This window comes from Centruroides vittatus, unplaced genomic scaffold, assembly GCF_030686945.1.
Source record: "Centruroides vittatus isolate TY-2023 unplaced genomic scaffold, ASM3068694v2 scaffold_324, whole genome shotgun sequence".
Taxonomy (NCBI): Eukaryota; Metazoa; Arthropoda; class Arachnida; order Scorpiones; family Buthidae; genus Centruroides; species Centruroides vittatus.
Window position 1 is genome coordinate 998,392 of NW_027122701.1, and position 18,958 is coordinate 1,017,349.

General features: G+C 30.3%; 1 protein-coding gene across 4 annotated transcripts in view; it reads left to right on the forward strand.

Moving 5' to 3' along the window:
* The window catches only part of LOC136988209 (neural-cadherin-like), a 173,265-nt gene that overhangs the window by 87,643 nt on the left and 66,664 nt on the right, over window positions 1–18,958 (forward strand). For all 4 annotated transcript variants that reach the window (XM_067286049.1, XM_067286047.1, XM_067286048.1 and 1 more), the window contains exons 13-14: window positions 1,050–1,232; window positions 2,273–2,459. In XM_067286049.1, coding sequence (XP_067142150.1) covers window positions 1,050–1,232; window positions 2,273–2,459 — 370 coding nt within the window. The remainder of the gene's footprint in view (window positions 1–1,049; window positions 1,233–2,272; window positions 2,460–18,958) is intronic.

Consider the following 18,958-nt stretch of genomic DNA (forward strand, 5'->3'; position numbering starts at 1 on the left):
TTATTTCCTTAGTTTAATTATATATCCTACTTATACTTTTTGGCATATTTACATTTTTAATGCAAATTTGATATTTTCATAATGCATCATATTCTTCACTATATGATGACCATATTAAAATACAATATAGCCACCAGCATGTACCTCCAAACAGCAGACAAATTTCTTGGTTCTAGTAGTGTCCACTATTAGAACCAAGAAATTCTAGTAATGTCCACTATTTGGAGGTTATACTGTATTGGCAATTAAATAGATATGAATATATGCAGTGAAATTTTTATTAAAGCTTTACATTTTGTTTTTTAATATTCATTTTGTACAAAAACTAAACTTTAATATTTTTTTAGAGTTAAGAATACAGTCAAACCTGTTTTTATGCGCTCTTTTTATGTGCGATTTTTATTTGTGCGATTTTTTTAATGCAAATTTTTAATTTGTGCGGTATAGTTGGCGACTAGTCTCGTGCGATTCGTCATGTCTCACGTTGACTTATTATAGCTAAATAAACTTATTATAGCATAAATGCACTTATTATAGTAATATTATTGCATGAATATGCGAAAAATGAAATAATTTACTTTTTAAGTCAACAAAACACCACCTGGACAAAAATATGTAAAACAGACGATAGACCAGACGATGCAGTCAAGTGCTGACATCTGTTGTCAATAAATTCTATTTCGTACGGTTTTGAGTTATTTTCTATGTGAGACTTTTTTTATGCGGTCCCTGTTGACCGCATAAAAAAATTATTTTTTTAATTGTGTTGCGAAAACTATTATTTACAGCCATTCGTGAAGTTTCGTGAGATTTTTTTAATGCGTTTTTTTTAATGCGGTCCCTATCCCCCGCATAAAAACAGGTTTGACTGTATTAAATAAATGTAAATGATAAATTTTAAGTTTGATGTAAAATTTTTTCATTAAGAATATCAGTATAATAATTTACATTATAGTTTCATTAATATGATTATGCATTTTTTTCTATCAAATAAGTGCATAAACTGATATTTTTTTTTATAATTTATATTTTTTTACCTGTATTTATAGAATAATGGTGCAAGACAGTTAGCTTCTGAAGCAACTGTATATATTGTATTAGAGGATGTAAATGATGAAATACCTCTCTTTATTGAACAAGAACAAGAAACTGTTTTAGAAGGCATGCCACCTGGCACTAAAGTCACACAGATTCAGGCAGTTGATAAAGATGGAACATATCCAAATAACAAGGTATGCTATTTATTATAAAATATTTTAGTAAAAGTTTTAAAATATTTAAAGAAAAGATATATAAAATATGTAATAAAACAAAATAATTGAAGGGAAAAGGTAATTGTGAAAAGTTCCTCCCTGGAGAAACTAAGTTTTCCTGGCTATGACACTAAATTAAGATGGTGCTTCCATAAAACAACTAAACATATGGAATTAAAGAATATTCTATATAAATGCATGGAAATGATTTGTTTAAATATAAACTTTTGCTCATTTATTTAAATAAAACTTTCTAAAAAATAGTTATGAACATACTCAAATTTGCTCAAATAAACTTTTTGATAGATGAATGTTGTGTGTGAAAATAATAACCTTAAAAATTAAAAAAATTATTGTTGTTTCTCATTAACATGTAAACTGTAAGATTGTAAACGGAAGAAAGTGATCTATATATCATTCCCAAAATGTTTCTAATATTGCATCATAACTTTCAGCCAAATTTTATTTTTTTTAATTTAAAAAGTTCTTAAATTAAAATAGCTATAATTTAGCTGATTTTAAATTTTTTAATAATTTTTTTAGGAAGATAAATAAACTTACAGTTTACAGGGACTACTGTATAAACTTTTTAATCTGTTATATATTGGACTGGTGAATTTTGAATTACTGAATTTTGTACATACTGTACAATTAAAAAAAAACGCACTTTGTTCACAGATTAGTTTATCATATTAATCATGATTGTGACTGATTTGCTGAGCACACATGCAACAAACAACTAGCGACTTATGGTATACACATACATCAGTCTCTCTCTTTGTTATACATTAACAAGTGGTAGCACGAAAACTTCATGTGCACCGTTTTGTGGAGTGTAGGATTACTGGCTGTATCAAACTAGCGTGTGACAGACTACAGAGACATTACTGAATATTACAGGAAGTTTAACATGAAATAATTGTTTCTCATTTGAAAAATACATCCACTTTGTTTTATTTTTAATTATTTTGTAATTTGTACTTATAATTTAAAAGAATAATTTTTGTTATTATTTCAAGGTTTATTACGGAATTGAACCAAAAGATGGTGGTAATAAATACTTCAGAATTGACAAAGAGACTGGAGAAATATTTACAAGAATGGAATTTGATAGAGAAGAGAAACAAGCATATGTAATATTAGTAAAAGCAGAAGATGGGAATCCTTCTGACCGTCCAAATATGAAACCAGGAGAACCAAATTCTGGTATGTACTATATTCATATTTATTTCATTATAGAGTTGGCCAATAAGTCTGTGTTGTTTTTGGTGATAGATGGTTGTAAACATTATGAGGTCTGTTCAAAAAAAGAGCAGACTGTTATCACAGTGCACGAACCATTGCACCAATTGAACTGTGGCAAGTGGGGCCACATCACACATCACTTGCACACTATAGTACTCTGATTGGTTGGAGATCTAGAGCTGTTGAAGTGAATGCATGCAGTCACCACTCTGCAAAGTGAAGATGAAAGAATTTAAGGAGTAACATGTTTGGGTAAAATTTTGCTTTAAGACCAGCAAAACTTTTACTGAAATGTGGGTTTTGCTTCAGCAGGCTTATGAGGAGGACTGTATGAGCCATTTGCAGTGTCATGTATGATTTAAGCATTTAAAATCTGACAGAACATTAATTGAGGAAGATTCAAGATCAGGATGATGATTTTTTTTTTTTTTTAATTATTGAGTAGTAGTTCACCATGAAGTTGTGCCACAAGGTCTGACTGTTAATAAGTTCTACAAAGAAGTTTTAAGGAAGATGAGCATTTGAGGGAAGATGTGTGCCAGAAGAGGCCCGAGCTGTGGGAAAACGAGCTAGGTGTTGCATCATAACATGTCATGTCACACGTCACATTCTCTGCTTGTCAGCCAAGCTTTGGTGCTAACAATATGGCCATCCTTTTCCCCCCTCGTACTCTATAGACTTAATCCTTGCATACTTTTAGGGAGATTTAACGAAATTTGCAGAGACAGATAAATGCCATCTCACAAAACAAGTTCCACAAAGCATTCCAATAGTGACAAAAACAATGGGAACAGTGCATTGCAAGCAGGGGGAGTACTCTGAAGGGGACAAACATGTATAATATTGCAATCAAGTTGGTAATAAAGTTTGTATGATAAAAGTTCAGTCTTTTTTTGATCAGATTTTGTATGAAAAGCAACAAACTTTAGTTTAAATTTTGAAAGCATATAACCATTTAAAATTGATATTTGAATGTTCATTAAAGAAAAAAAAATGTTGAAGATGTGGTTGTATTTTGTCTTTGACATCAGTTGAAAGATGGTTAAGCAAAATTAGCAGTATTGTTATGTTTTTTTTTATTTATTTTAAAAAAGGCAAAAACATGGAGCAAGCCTATAAAAAGATGTGTGTTGTATATGGCGAGGTCTTTAAAGAACATGGTTGTCATAAATGGTTTGTGAGATTTTGTTTTGGTGAATTTTCTGTCCAAGACAAACCATATTCAGGCCACCCACAAAAGTTTGGTTTTATTTGATTATAGCAACATGACACATGGGTGATCTGCTGAGGAGGGGAATGCCTCTAGGAGGTCTTTTATGTGGAACTTTTTCTATTTAGGTGTTACTAATGTGAATAAAACCCAGAAAACTTTGTGGCTAGCCTGTAGGCAAGGCACAAACCTACAGCCGCTACCATCATTCAACAGTTTTATCCACTCAGCCACCGATGGCCCGAGCCACAAGAGATTAATACCAACAAAATGAAGGAGCTAATTAATGCCAGTCCACACTACATGACATGGGAGATTACAGGCATTCTCCAAATATTGAAATTGATCATCAAAAGCTATTTACATCAACTTGGCTGTGTCAGCAAACTTAATGTTTTGGTTCTGTTTGAATTTACTGAATCAAATCTCCTAGAATGCATTTCCATTAACATTCCACTAAGAAAATATGAGGAAAAAAGCTCCATTTCTGAAGCAGATGATAGCAAGCAATGAAAAATGGATTAATGATTTACAACACTGAGTATAAATGATCTTGGAGGACTGCATGAAAACTACCACAAACCACTTCAAAGGCAGGACTTCACCAAAACAAGCTCATGCTCTCAGTTTGGTGGGACTGGAAAGGTGTTCTATAAGCTGCTTCTGAAGAACAGAACATTCATTTCAGATGTGTACTGTGGCCAACTGGACAAATTGACTGTAGCTATCCACAAGAAGCATTCAAAATTGGTAAACCAAGACATCATCTTCCATCACAACACCAGACCTCAAGTTTGCAAACACGACAAAAATATAGGAGCTGGGCTGGGAGGTCTTGCCACATCCTCCTTATTCAGCAGATATTGCCCCCTCTGATTTTCACTTGTATTGTTATCTTCGAAATTTTTTAAATGGACTATGCTTTGTTTCCTAGGAAGGTAACAAATAGCATTTGGAACAGTTTTTTTTTTCCCCAAGAAAGACAGGAAGTTCTTTGAGCAAGGAATTATGGAGCTACCCAAAAGATGGCAAAAGGTTGTAAATCAAAATAGCCTCTACATTACTAAATAGTTATTGCTTTTTCTGAAAAAGTTTTCTTTAATTTACACCTTAAACTGCACAGTCTTATTGGTCAAGTCTATAATACTTTTCAAACTAGATTGCAAGTATATTATTTTATAGTTAAGAAAAAATGAGAATAATTCCTATTTTTATTTGTTACTAATATTAAAAGTTAAATCTGTCTATTTAATTATTGAAGTTATTCTAATATCATATCTAATACTTTTGAACCTCCATATTCTGAGGTTCTATATTATAAATTTCTCCTTTCAATGAAACTTTTGTGGGATGTTAAAAATACACTTGTTTCTAAAAATAGCTGTCTAACAAATATTAAATCATTTTTTTAAAATATAAAATAATAGCTTTATTGTATTTGTAAAAACAGCTTCATAAAACAAATTTCTGTAAGCCAGATGAATAAAACAAATTTATTTTTGTATTGCTAAATGTTAAAATTGGTTGAACTAATGACTATGTAATTGATATCAGCCAACAGGCATCATGCTGTAGTGCGTGTACTGCTCTATTAATGAACTGAAAATATTTTCTGTGGATAATTTCAAAAATGTCCATAGATAAGGTTTTTGAATAAGTTTATAACAATGCTCCGGTGAATCTTTTAAAGGTAACTGTTCACTTTTTGTTCAAAATTATCAGGCTAAAACGGACACATCATTGCTTCCACATTCTTCCTATTTGCCTGACCTTGCGCCTTGTGATTTTTACTTTTAAAGAGGAAGGCACTGTAAGGGGCAACATTTCTGTAATAAAAATGCCTCAAGAGATGTTATGGAACAGGTCAGAACTAAAAAAGGGTTCCAGAAATGTTTTCAATAGTTGTACAAGCACTTGTAGAATGTGGATGGACAGCATTTTAAAGGTGGCTATGTTTGAAATGTTTTCGTATCAATAAATTTGGCAATACAGTCCCAATCCAGAACTTTTTGAATGTACCACATAAATCCAATTATTTTAGATAATGATAATTAACATGAACATTTTGTGATAGATTAGAAATTGCCACTGCAGAAAAATTTTAAGGTTGATGGAACATCTACTAGAATAGTGTGTGCTTTCTTAGTATGTATTTATTTATGTAATTATTCCTCAATTAAATTAAAACTTATGATTATTGATTATCAAAATATAATAAGTTTAAAATTATAATGTAAATTGACAAAAATGGTAATTGATGGATCATCATTGACCATGTACTAAGTTTTCTTCTCCATCTTGAAATGATGAATAAACACTTCTGCTGTTGTAATAGAATAATAGTGCAGATTAATGAAATTTTATTTAATAACATGTTTTGTGAATATATTTAAACACTTATATCTTTTATAGTGACAGAGTAGCATTGTTTAATTCATAGTTCATAGCATAGTTTAGTAGTAATAGCATTGTTTAATGAGAATTTACAAATGTCATTAGTAATGACTTAATGCGTATTTGCGAATTCAGCTTAGGCCAGAAAAAATTTATTTACATATAGGTTAGACAAATACATGCTGATATTTATATAGTTGTTAATTACTAGTTAAGCCATTAGTCTAATTGTTTAATTTTAGTAATTTATGTATATTTTAAAGTTTAATAAATGTCATTTTTAAATATTACAAATAATTCAAATATAAGATTTTTAATATAAAATTACATTTGACATATTTTTATATTCTATGCCAAAAATGTTGATTGTTCAATTGTAAGATAATTCATAAATCTAAGTGTTTAGAAATTTTAAAGTTTTTGTTGTTCAAATAGTAGTAGTAGCATTTGTTTATTGGGTTGCAATTTGAAAAAATTGTAGACCTATAAATTTCCACTGTCATTCATCTGTCTGTCCTTCCTTAATCTTGAGAACAGTGTTAGATAGATAAAAGTTGAGACCAGAAAGCTTAGGGGCAGGAAGCCCTGATCAACTATATATGAATGTCTTGTCTAGACCAGAAGTCACATAATTTCAATTTAAAAATTTTTCCCAGAATGGAGTTACATACATAGATTACTGGCATGACACTATTGTTATCAGGAAAAGTATGATATACAGGGACAAGACACTACTAATTTGAGATTAAGAGGATATATTTTAAATTAAGTAAATTAAAAAATATGATTAAAAATTGCAACCCCACTTGTGAAGATGTTGCAATAACTTTTGCTTGTTTTATTTTTTACATTTGATTTACAATGTTAGTTAATTCTAACAATGAGATATAATACAGTCGAATCGCGATAAGTCGACACCCTCGGTTAAGTAGTCAGTTTTCTGGGGTCCCAGCTGACTTACATAGACATTAATGTTAAAAAAACTCCGGTTTACTCAACATCACTGGATAAGTCGACATACTTTTGCTGTCCCACACTCCAATAAGTCAACACCCCCTCCTGAAAAAATGAATTCATTCCACAGGTGTGGTGCAAACTCATTTTTTTTCAGGAGGGGGAGTCGATTATTTATTAATATAATAATACATTAATATTTATTAATATATATATACATATTAATAAAAATGCCTTAACATTTTATGTATTTTTATGTATAAAAATAATAACAGATAAACAAAAAGAAAATATACAATCTACATCAACATCATACCAGAATCCAATTTTGCATTTTCTCATGCCAGAGGCATTAAGAATCCTTAGACATTACTTGCCAACAAGTGACAATTGCAAAGATGATGTTTTCAAAGCATTCATGTTCGTTGAAAAAGAAAGTCGAGATAGTTAAGTGCTCAAAACAAACAACACTAAACAAATTTTTCAGTTTATCATCTACAGAATAATTGTAAATGGAGAACACAATGTTTTGTAAGTCTATGTTACTGTATAAAGCACTACTGTATTTTATTAATTGTAGTTTTATGGTTTTTTTTTCAACTTCGCTTTAGTCGACACATTGGATAACTCGACACATTTCCACTTCCCCTTGGGGTGTCGACCTATGCGGAATCGACTGTAGTTCAAAAAACATTATATCAAGTAATCAAATGAACTGACTTCTTGAAAATTATTAGCATTACTGATTCTACATACTATACTACACATTACACTGGTGGAAAATGAAATCCCAACACCAAGAAAGAGTTGTGCTAGATAAACAAAACTCGGTAGGCATGTTTTCATATCTGAAAGATGATGTCTATTCAAATTTTGCACTAGACAAAGAAGAGTGGTGCGAGTAGTGCCACTATGAACATGCAAATCGTGTTTGCTGTAAATATGCAATATAAACTTGTTGAGCTTTATTTATCATCCGGATTGAATGTTGTCAGTTAAGGTTTGAGTCAAAAATCCTTTAAGGAGATGAAGACAGTATCAGCAGCTTACTGAGTTTGAACAAGGCCATGTAATAGGACTATGAGAAGGTGGATTTTCTTTCTGTGCTATTGCAGAAAGACTTGGCAGGGATGTATCCACTGTGCATATTTTGGCACATTGTTGGCAGCTGTGTTCATGGGAAGGTGCTGTCTCAAGAAGACCTGGGTCCAGCCTTACACAGGCCATTACTGAGAGGGAAGACCACTGTATTCGCTGCATGGCTGTGGTGCATCATACTGCATCTGCAACAGAAATTAGAGCTTCTGTTGGCACCAGAGTGACCCAGTGAACTGTAACAAATCAATTACTTGAGGGAGAGCTCTGAGTCAGATCCACTGTGGCATTCATTCCACTAACTCTAGATCACTGCCATCTGCAACTTCAGTGGTGTTGAGCAAGAGCTCATTGGAGGGTGGAGTGGAGATCTGTTGTGTTCTCAGATGAGAGCCATTTGTCTTGGTGTCAGTGATGGCCATATGTTGGTTAGAAGGATGCCAGGTGAGTGCTTGGAACCAAGCTGACTGCAGCGTAGACACACTGGATCTATCAAGAATACTTGAGAGCAAAAGAATACTTGAGAGCAATAGAAGTACTACAAATCAAGAATACTTGAGAGCAAAAGAAGTACTACAATTTCAAAAATGAAGTAGAAATCTTCCAGGCTATGGGTGAAAAAACACAACACCTGTCTTCTCTTAAATGCATTAAACACGATTCTACTCATATCAATTGAATCAAACAACATTCTCGGTAGCAGGACTTTTCATTACTGAAATAAGAATCAGATTTAGTAATGGGAGTATTGACCATCTTTGCTTTTTAAAATCTTACAAAATATTATTGTAAATTTTTATTAATATTATGTTTTATTTAAAAAATGAAAATTACCTTTTAAGTTAGAAGTTTGATCTAAGTTTTTTTTTTTTTTTTAATTTTCAACTCAATTCAAAGTATTTTGTTGTTGTTGTTGTATGCAGTTTCCAGCAAACTTTAATAAATTTTTTCTATTTGTGAAAATTTCTACATAATTCAAAGGTAATTTTTAATATATATCTTACACTACATTATTAATATGATTTTGGAGGTTGTGGAACGTATTAAATTAATTTAAAAAATGAAAAATAACTATATCATTTGATTTAATGATATTTTGTATATCTTAAAAATAATTAATTCAATCTCGGGAAACAGTTCACTTTTATCCTGGAATCCCAGGACAAGCAAAAGACCAGGAAATGAGGAACACTAGTAGAGAATAAAACATCATTGCACAGTTTACTGTGTTTTCTTTTTACTTAGTGCATTTTCTACTGAATGAATTTTTTTTTCTGTATACTTCATATTGAATTCTCCTGTGAATCTTTCAGAGGCAATTTATTGTGGAAGTTCAACTGTATATCCCAAATACATTGGGAAGATAGTAAATGTAATATTAGAAGAGAAATGAAGTTGAGAATTATTTTTATCAAATATAAAAATAATTGAAAAATCAATTAAATATGTTCATAATTATTTATGAACATATTTAAAACAACTAAAATCTTCATGTAGTAAATTTTCAAATTCTATCATATTATGAGAGATGTGATAAAAGTATGCTCTTTGAGAAATGCTTTGTGTTTTTACTCTTTTTTATAGACTATGTTGCAAATTGAAGTCTTAAGTCCTTGTCACACCATGCGATTTCCAACCATGCAGGCGACTGCAACTGCGATGGCTGTTCCCGTTAACTAGTAAACCCCCTTCAAAAACCGGTGCAACTGCAACCACAACTAGAAACAAAAAGTTTGTTCTACTCACGATGATTGCAAATGCGCATCCAATCAGATAATGTCTGTGCCACGTCATACTTTGTGTTGTATATTTGTCATCATATCTTGATTTATAACATTTGTATTAACTCAGTTTCAGTACATTTAAATGCTATATTTGATATAAATCAAATCCGAATTTATAGAAGTTATTGTTAGATTTATTTAAAAAGTTTGATTACTTTTAATAATATATTTTTTCTTTAATATAAGCATTTATTTTATTCAATTTTATATTGATTAAAAATGAATTAAATCATTCAAGCTTTCCTCTAAACAACACTTACCCTCAAATATTCACTTTTATAAGATTGATAAATAACATCCAAAACTGGGATAATGACTGATATTGAATTATGGGCCACTCTAAATTGGTATACCAAACTACAAAACGTTTTGCCTAAATTATATATGACCATTTTAATCTTAAAGATTGCATAAAATATAAATTAAATACAAAATATATTATTATTATTACCAGTGGCTAAATAATGAAGTGTCAACAAAAGACATTTTCCGGGTGAAATAGAACTTCAAAGATGTATCTTCTTTAGCTATTATGGATGTTATACTCCTTAAAATACTTTGGAAAGTATTCGTATCCATACGGATATATTCCCTATAACCTTCAGCATCTGAAAGCCTCAATTCAGTCATCAGCTGGTGAAAACAAGATTGTTTAGCCCGTTGATTTTCATTTTGCCAAGTTTTAACCCATTATGAACATTTTTTCTTATTTATCTCTTCATATTATTCTTGCCAGCTCTAACAAAATTATTGCCTTTTTTCTTTTATTCATTCCAGAAAAAGAACTGCTTGTGATTTTAATAAGAAAAGTGACTAAAATTCTGTAAATAATCTGAAGTGGAATGTAAAATGTTGGTAAACTCACAAAAGTATTCAAAAACAAGCTACTGTAATTTTATTGGTTTATTATAGGGTCACGTGTTTCCAAGTTGCAACACCAGTGAAAATGTGTGACCACCAGAAGACGTGCATGACTTGCGTGTTGCGATCGCCTGCTCGGCTGGAAATCGCATGGTGTGACCAGGGCTTTAGGGAATCCATGCTTTTGTGCTATACTTTTAATCCTCTGGATTTTTTGCACTTCTATCATTGCACAAAATCAACATTTATAATGATTTATGTGCCTATACTGTAATATTTATTTTCCAGACATATATTGAGTATGTACAGTTCACAAAAGTGCACATTTTCTGTTTGCTAGCTTTAATGAAGCAATGTTTGGTATGATACAATATAGATTACATATGGTTTACCAAATTACATTGCATAGGAGTCTGTAATCTTGCCATGAGGTGGTGTTGATAGAACTGTTTTATCAGTTAGAATTGTGTCATTGATATTTTCTTCTGCCTTCATAAGACTGTTTCCTGACAAAATTTGATTATTTTCGATTCTCAAACCTTTTGTGAATGATTGAAGACAACTTCCAAACATTGCTGTAGAGGGAAGTCCCTTTTATAGATTCTACTCTGCATATGTAGTGAAGATTGAATTTTTGTTGAATCATGTGAACCATCAGGTGATGCTTTCAGATCTAATCCTGAAAGATGTAACCAACCTGTTTGGTAATTGTAGCAATAAACACAAAGTATTTTTATTTGTTGGGAATGCTGCATCATCATCATCAAGATAATAAAAAACAGTGTACAAAAGCATCAGTGAAAGCAACTCAACCAATACAGATGAGGTGATGTAAGAAAAATTTTTCTTTATCACATCATTCTCAATCTCAAAGTTGACCTCTCAACAAGTAGCAATATGTATGGCTGTACTCTACCTTTGCTTCAATTTTTATCTGCACATGTCCAAATTTCAATTTGCAGAATATTGGCAAGCTGGATTATTCTTGGACAATTCTGTATTATTGGCTACTTTTCAGAATGGCAGATTAATGAACTTCTACTATACTATAATATCTAAAAAACAATATTTGATAGGTTTATATTTTGCACAAATATTGGTATCAAAATAGTTAACTTATTAACATAAGAACGCATAGCATTTGTTTACGTAAACATCTCTGATCTATAGTACGTATATAATTTTGTTGTAATAAAATTATTCAAAAACATTATTATTTAATTTAAAATTTAGAGAAAATGCTGAATATAAACTTGAGTATAAACAATGCTCTAGTTGCTCAATTAAGCTTAAACAGATGTAAAATGAATTCTTCTATATTTAGTTTTGAATTTATTTCTGTTTTAAAAATTAATGTTTTTTTAATTATAACTAGTTATGCCATATTTTTAAAATATTTAAAATCCATTTTATTCTTTGTTAAATAAGAGAAAATCTAAGATCAAAGAACTGATATGAAAATTTCTGAACATAAAATTATTTTTACACATAGTTGTAACACACAGCAGTATATTTTTTATTCTATAAATCATTATGTTTTATTAAAAAATTGCTGAGCTTTTCAGTGGTATAAAAAAAAAGTTTAAATTTTTAAAAGAAGATTAATCTAAAATAGATATTTTCTATTTACTTTTTTTACTTTGATATATCAGGAATCAAAGACATCAAATATTGGCAGTATTGACCCTTTTTATCTGAAACAAATTTATTTCAAAATAAGTAAATATAACCATAGTGTATTTTTATTATGAAGAAATTTTTGAAAAATTTTAGGATAAATAAAATACATAAGAATTTATTTTAATAAATAACTAAAAACAATTATTATTATTTAAATTATAGACTGAACTTTAAAAAAAATATGAAAAAATTTCGTAAAGTAGCCTGTCTTTATTCCTCTGTAAAATTAATTTGCAAAGTAAACTTCTAAATTTTGAGAAAAATCTATGAACAATTTTCTTTTAATTATAAATTTTGTGATAACTTTTTTAATATGTGAAAAAATATTTAAATTTTTTATTATTATCATATTAGGTAAATTAATCTGTTAAATGCAATATTGATAACATTTAAAAATTTTTATCATATTTTCCAGGAAAATTATTTCAAAATTAAAAATAATGTAACTAATTTAATAAATGTAATTAAGTAATTGAAATTAGTGTAATTTGTAGCATAATGAAGTTATTTAATTATTAAATTTTATACATTTAAATGAAAGAAACAATGTACAGAAATTAAAATAATACAAATTCAGCTATTTTGCAAATTTGTTTAATTATCAAAATCATATTTTATTGTAATGCCAATCTTGATGTGATTATATAATGAGTTTTTCGTTATTCAAAAATTTACGTATATTTAAATGTTATGAAATTTTTACAGTGAATCACACACAAATGATTCATTGAAGTTTTTTATAAATTAAGAATACAATTTTTTGTATTTTCTTCCCTTGAAAAATATAATAATTTTTATTTAAATAGCATTTAACTTATTATTGGGCATTTAAGCAGTGTTCTTACTTAACGAATTAAACATAATCATAGAATACATTTTCTAAATTTCGAGATTTTCCTGTATTGGTAGGCTATAGATGGAACTAGAATAAAATGATTTTAAAATTCTTGTACACACAGTAAAACCCTACTTTGAGACCCTCTACACAAAGGGGGTCTTTATGAGGGGTTGTCTTTTAGGAGTATTTCACTTTATATAGAAATTATTTACTTAGACTTTAATATTTTATAAAATAATAATTTATATATACAGAGTTTTTTCATTCCGTTTAATATTTCAATAAGAAAGTAAATATGTAAATAAATCATTATTTCAAGTTTTCATTTGTATTTTGAAGAAAGGCTATTCATTTTAGATTAAATTACAATACAAAATCTATTATTTGTTAATATTACGCTTTTCAATATTTAACATTATTATATAAGAAAAAGTAATTTATTTGTATTTTATTTATAATCACAGTATATAAAAATAGCTGCTTTGAACTTAATTTCAGTGATTTTTAGATCTTGTGTTTTAATGTAGGCTTGTAATATTTTATATGAACCAAGTAAATGTAATATAGTTATAAACTTAATGTTGCTTAAACGATGGTACACAAAAAAAGAAATAGCGATGATGTTTATAAAATTACATCATTTATTTTATAGTTTTCTTATTTTTATCCTGATTTATTTTTTATTATGGAACATGTTTTTCCTCTTACAAATTTATTTGTAAATTGTAAAATTAACTTTTAACATTTAATTTAAATATTTTTAACATTTTTTAATTTAAATATTTATCTTACAAATAACCTGTTGTCTTTTTTCTTATAACTGATCTGATTCATATGTTATGGACATACAATTTTTATTTATACAAATACGTTAAAATCACGTAAATAGTGTCTAAGCGATATAGTTTGTAATTTTTTTTTTTTTTTTTAAAAAAGCTTAAATATTAAATAACCTTATTCATATACAGCACAAATACATTCGTACTTTAATTATGTAATTTATAATAATCATCATTAAAAATGATATATTTATTTGTTGACATCGCTGTAGATCTGTACATACAGTACAAGCAATGGTGATATTCAGCGGGTTCGCACAGGTTCGGCCGAACCCGTTGGTAAAATTTTCAGTTTCCCGAACCTTGTTAAACACACGTAACATTTCTCAGTGGTTTTGTTTCTTTTAAAAAATATATTAAAATATACGTATTATACTCTAACACTACTAAACTAGAGCCTTATACCCCGTTCGCACCGAGCATTTCAATCTACATTGTGAGCAAGGTCGGGGACTATGCCATGGTGCGATCTCTCTCGACCGTTTCAATCTCGACCGAAACGAGGTTTAATCGCGATCGATTCAAGAGAGTTCTTGAAACTAGATCCAGTCATAAGAGAGATCCCACAATCTCACGCGCGTGAGATAATACAAGATGGCTGTGGAACACGTGTCGGGCTATGGACAGCGAAATAAAAAGAATATTGTATTTCGAGAGATGATGACATCTGTCTATTATCAGCAGTGCCATTCGGGATGAAAAATTTCTCTGCCTAAAAAGAAAAAAGGTCGACAGCATTAATATACTATTGTTACCTGGTCTTCACCCAGGGCCCCTTACGTTCCAAATACGTCACTGATTATTAGATATATCACAAGAAAAGGTATTGTATTTAATTCCAGCCAAAACTTCCATTTTGTTTGTCTGTGATTGTTAGGGAAAAATTTTCTGCTAGCGAACCCTTTGTTAAATATTTCGAATATCACCACTGCATACAAGTGTGTGTGTTGTATATATATATATATATATATGCACACACCGGGTGAGGCAAGACTGAGTAGTTGAGAAACTTATTTTATAATTAACTATTTAAACCTGGGAAAAATTTTGTCAATGAATGAATGCTCAAAGTTGTTTATTTCAACTACAATGAAAAAACTCAATTTTATTAACTTTTTTTCTTCTCTTACAATGTTTATGAAATCTATCAAATATCCTACCTTGCTCTCAGCGGCGCGTTATAGCTTTGTGGGGTCCCAGGCAAATTTGAATTAGGGGCCCCACGTACAGTGTTGACTTCAAGCATTTTTGTTCGGGGGAATTTTCCGGTATCTCTGTTCGTTTTTTAACGCGACTTTTACGCTACGCTGCGCTTCCGCCAAACTGGCAATCTAGGGTCTCCAGATATGGTCCAGATTTAAATTTCGATATTCTTACTATAGTAATGAATTTATAAAAGATTGGTTTGGGGCCCCCCAGGCAATTACCCTTTTTGCCCATAGGATAACGCGCCACTGCTTGCCCCATAGAGTAAGAAGTGTGTGTTTTGGGGTGATGTGGAATGGTTCATATTAAAATTTATTTTTTATGAGTATAAATATTAAACAACAACAAACTAGCAATGAAACTATGTAGTGTTTATTACAAAAATTTTCATACTACAGTGATTTATTTTTCTTAAAGACACAATGCGCAAACGTAGTGAACTTTATCTTCACTAAAACACAAGCAATGTGTCCTTTGGTGACATATTTCACATTATATAAACCTTCCGTTGAAACAAAATACAAATATTCGCAGTAAAGCCATTCAGTGCCGAGAGACATGAAGTAAAAATAACCTCGTTTTGCCCCACACACTTCCCCATCTCTCCTCAAGATGCCATTTTGAAGTCTTGCTTAAACTCTTTGGTAATCAATAGTATTAATAAGACTTTATACAATCATGCGAAGTTAAAAGAATTCTCTACTGATAGAAGGAACCAAAACATTAAGAAACTTTGCATTACTTTATGCTGATGTTTTTAAAAACGTAGCAAATTATATTAAAATGTATTTTTTGGCTGTCGAACATTTTTGCCTCTAAGCGAACAACCGCAATTTTACCATCATCTACTTCTGGTGTGCAGACTTACTTGCAATATTTACAACTAAGTAACAGCACTTATTAAATGTAATGCTGGCTGTACTCCGTTTTTTCCATCTTCTCATATATATATATATATATATATATATATATACATTCATTGTTCCGATCCCCATATATATATATATATGGGGATCGGGACAATGACAATGAATTAAAAAATTTCTACTACTAATTTTTGTAGTTTGGTGTAAAATAAAAATAAGTATATATATCAGGAAAGGGGAACAATTAGCTGGTATAAAAATATTGGAGGATAAGTTCGCTCTATCCTTTATGAATTGACTCACTGGAATTTTAGTTGTTCAGATAAAGTTTTCATAATTTATTTTTTTCCGTTGTAAATTAAATGATGATGATTTTTCGTTTTTTGTTACTTTTTATATCCAAAATTTGATTATGCGATATATTTAATTGGAATTTTTCCGAACAGATAAATCATTTCAAATTACGTTCACCGAGAAAATTATCTGCAGAATTTTTCGTTCCATATAAATTATTTTCAAATATTTTATTAACAAGAATAAAATATTAAATGTCCTCTTTCAGCGGCTCAGCGGTTCAAACTTGTTCGTAAAATTTGTAAATAAGCAACGAAATATTTTATTAGTTGTAAATTAATTTTTATATATTCACAATTAATTAGCTAGCGAGTTACTCTCCTGTTACTTCCAAATAAAAATTAGAGAATCAGAACGAGCTGGGGAAGAGTAATGGGGGTGACGATGAAGTCAAGCTGCAATCAGTATATAGTTCTATCGAATATTTTGCACATTCGAGTCCATTGAAAGTCCAAGACATTCCCGAAAGGGACCAAGCTAACATTATGAATATTGAAAGTTTATCGTTCAGTTCAGAGTAAAATGGAGTAACTCAGATTGTATTTGACAGTGGAAAAAATATCATTGATGTACATTTTCTGTTTGAATAAATATATACGAGCAAATCTTCTGCAGCTATCGCTTTCTTGTATTTATGATTTTATTTTAGGTTTTACGACAAATTGGTTTTACCGTGTTTCTTAGATTAGTCCTTTTTATGTGATTTCAAAAAAAGTCTGTTTTAAATATATAATACTTATTTGAATTGATTCGTGTTTTCTGGAATTCAGTAAATTTTGCAAGAAAAGAAACAATTAGAAAATACTATCCTCAACTAAATCAGATAAATAAATTAAATTTTATACTAATTGTGTGAGGCCATCTTTATTGACTTCATTTAGGCTGTAAAGTAATGCTGCGAGGCCCTTGATCGTATTATAATGCATGAAGAGAGTAAAAATCATAAAATAATTCTGCATAACTACAAATCACTCGTTAGTGATAGCTTTTGTCGGATAATTGGATATTATGACAGAGTTTACTAAATTAAAAAGTTTCATAACTTCAAACTGAAATTTCTACTTTAAAAAACGTTAAGTTATGCAAATTTTGTTTACAAATATCGATTACATTCTTCTATTTCGTATTCAGTATTCCTTGTAGGTTAAACAGTGACAAACTTGCATAAATTTGAAAACCTGTTAAACAGTTGTTGGCGAAGATGAACTTTATACTTGATCTTTAACTTTCTTATGTTAAATAGACGTTACAAAATTATTCAAAGTGAAATACTATTTATTTTTACTGAAATAGATGCGTGAATTTTCAAACTATTTAGCAAATGAACAATTATTTATTGTGTCATCGTCACAATGCCAGAATACAATTTTTAATTTATTTAATTTAAAATACGTGGTACGATCCAAAAGTTCGGGGACTGCAGTAATCCATGACAACAAAAGCATGCATTTGAAGTTACAGCGTATGAAATGGATTCTACCAAACCACCTCTGCGTGTTCAGATTAATTTCACCCATGTCATGTGATTAAACCGCGAGCGCTGCTGTTTTTTTCCGGAGATAGTTACCTTTGTTCTGCGACGTAATAAAAGTGAAGTTTCAAGAACAACCTCCAACATTTCGACTTCGCCATGGTAGAATCACCGTACACCTTTCTTAGCAATTTTAAAGTCTCCGTAGGTGTTTAGGTAAAACACCTACGGAGACTTTAAAATTGCTAAGAAAGGTGTACGGTGATTCTACCATGGCGAAGTCGAAATGTTGGAGGTTGTTCTTGAAACTTCACTTTTATTACGTCGCAGAACAAAGGTAACTATCTCCGGAAAAAAACAGCAGCGCTCGCGGTTTAATCACATGACATGGGTGAAATTAATCTGAACACGTAGAGGTGGTTTGGTAGAATCCATTTCATACGCTGTAACTTCAAATGCATGCTTTTGTTGTCATGGATTACTGCAGTCCCCGAACTTTTGGATCGTACCACGTATATTCTCTCCATCTCAAATTAGTAATGGCTTGCCCTTGTACATCATAGTTTTCCTTTAACAATAGTCATGCCGGTCATTTATCTAACTCCTTTCAGGGGAAAAGTTTTGAATTGAAATAACATGACTTCCAGTTTTCATCGGAAATTCGTATATAGATAGTTAATCGGGGCCTCGTGCCCCCAAGGTTTCCATATTTGGTCTCATGTTTCATCTATTTAACTCCGTTCTCGAGATTAAGGAAAGACGGATGGATGGACGACAGTGGAAATTTATAGTTCTGCAATTTTTTTCAAATTGCAGCCCGACAAGAGAAATTAAAGTGCTGTTTTGTTGAACATACCGCAACAGCTACTGTATTTTACTCATATTGATAGATATAAAATATATATAAC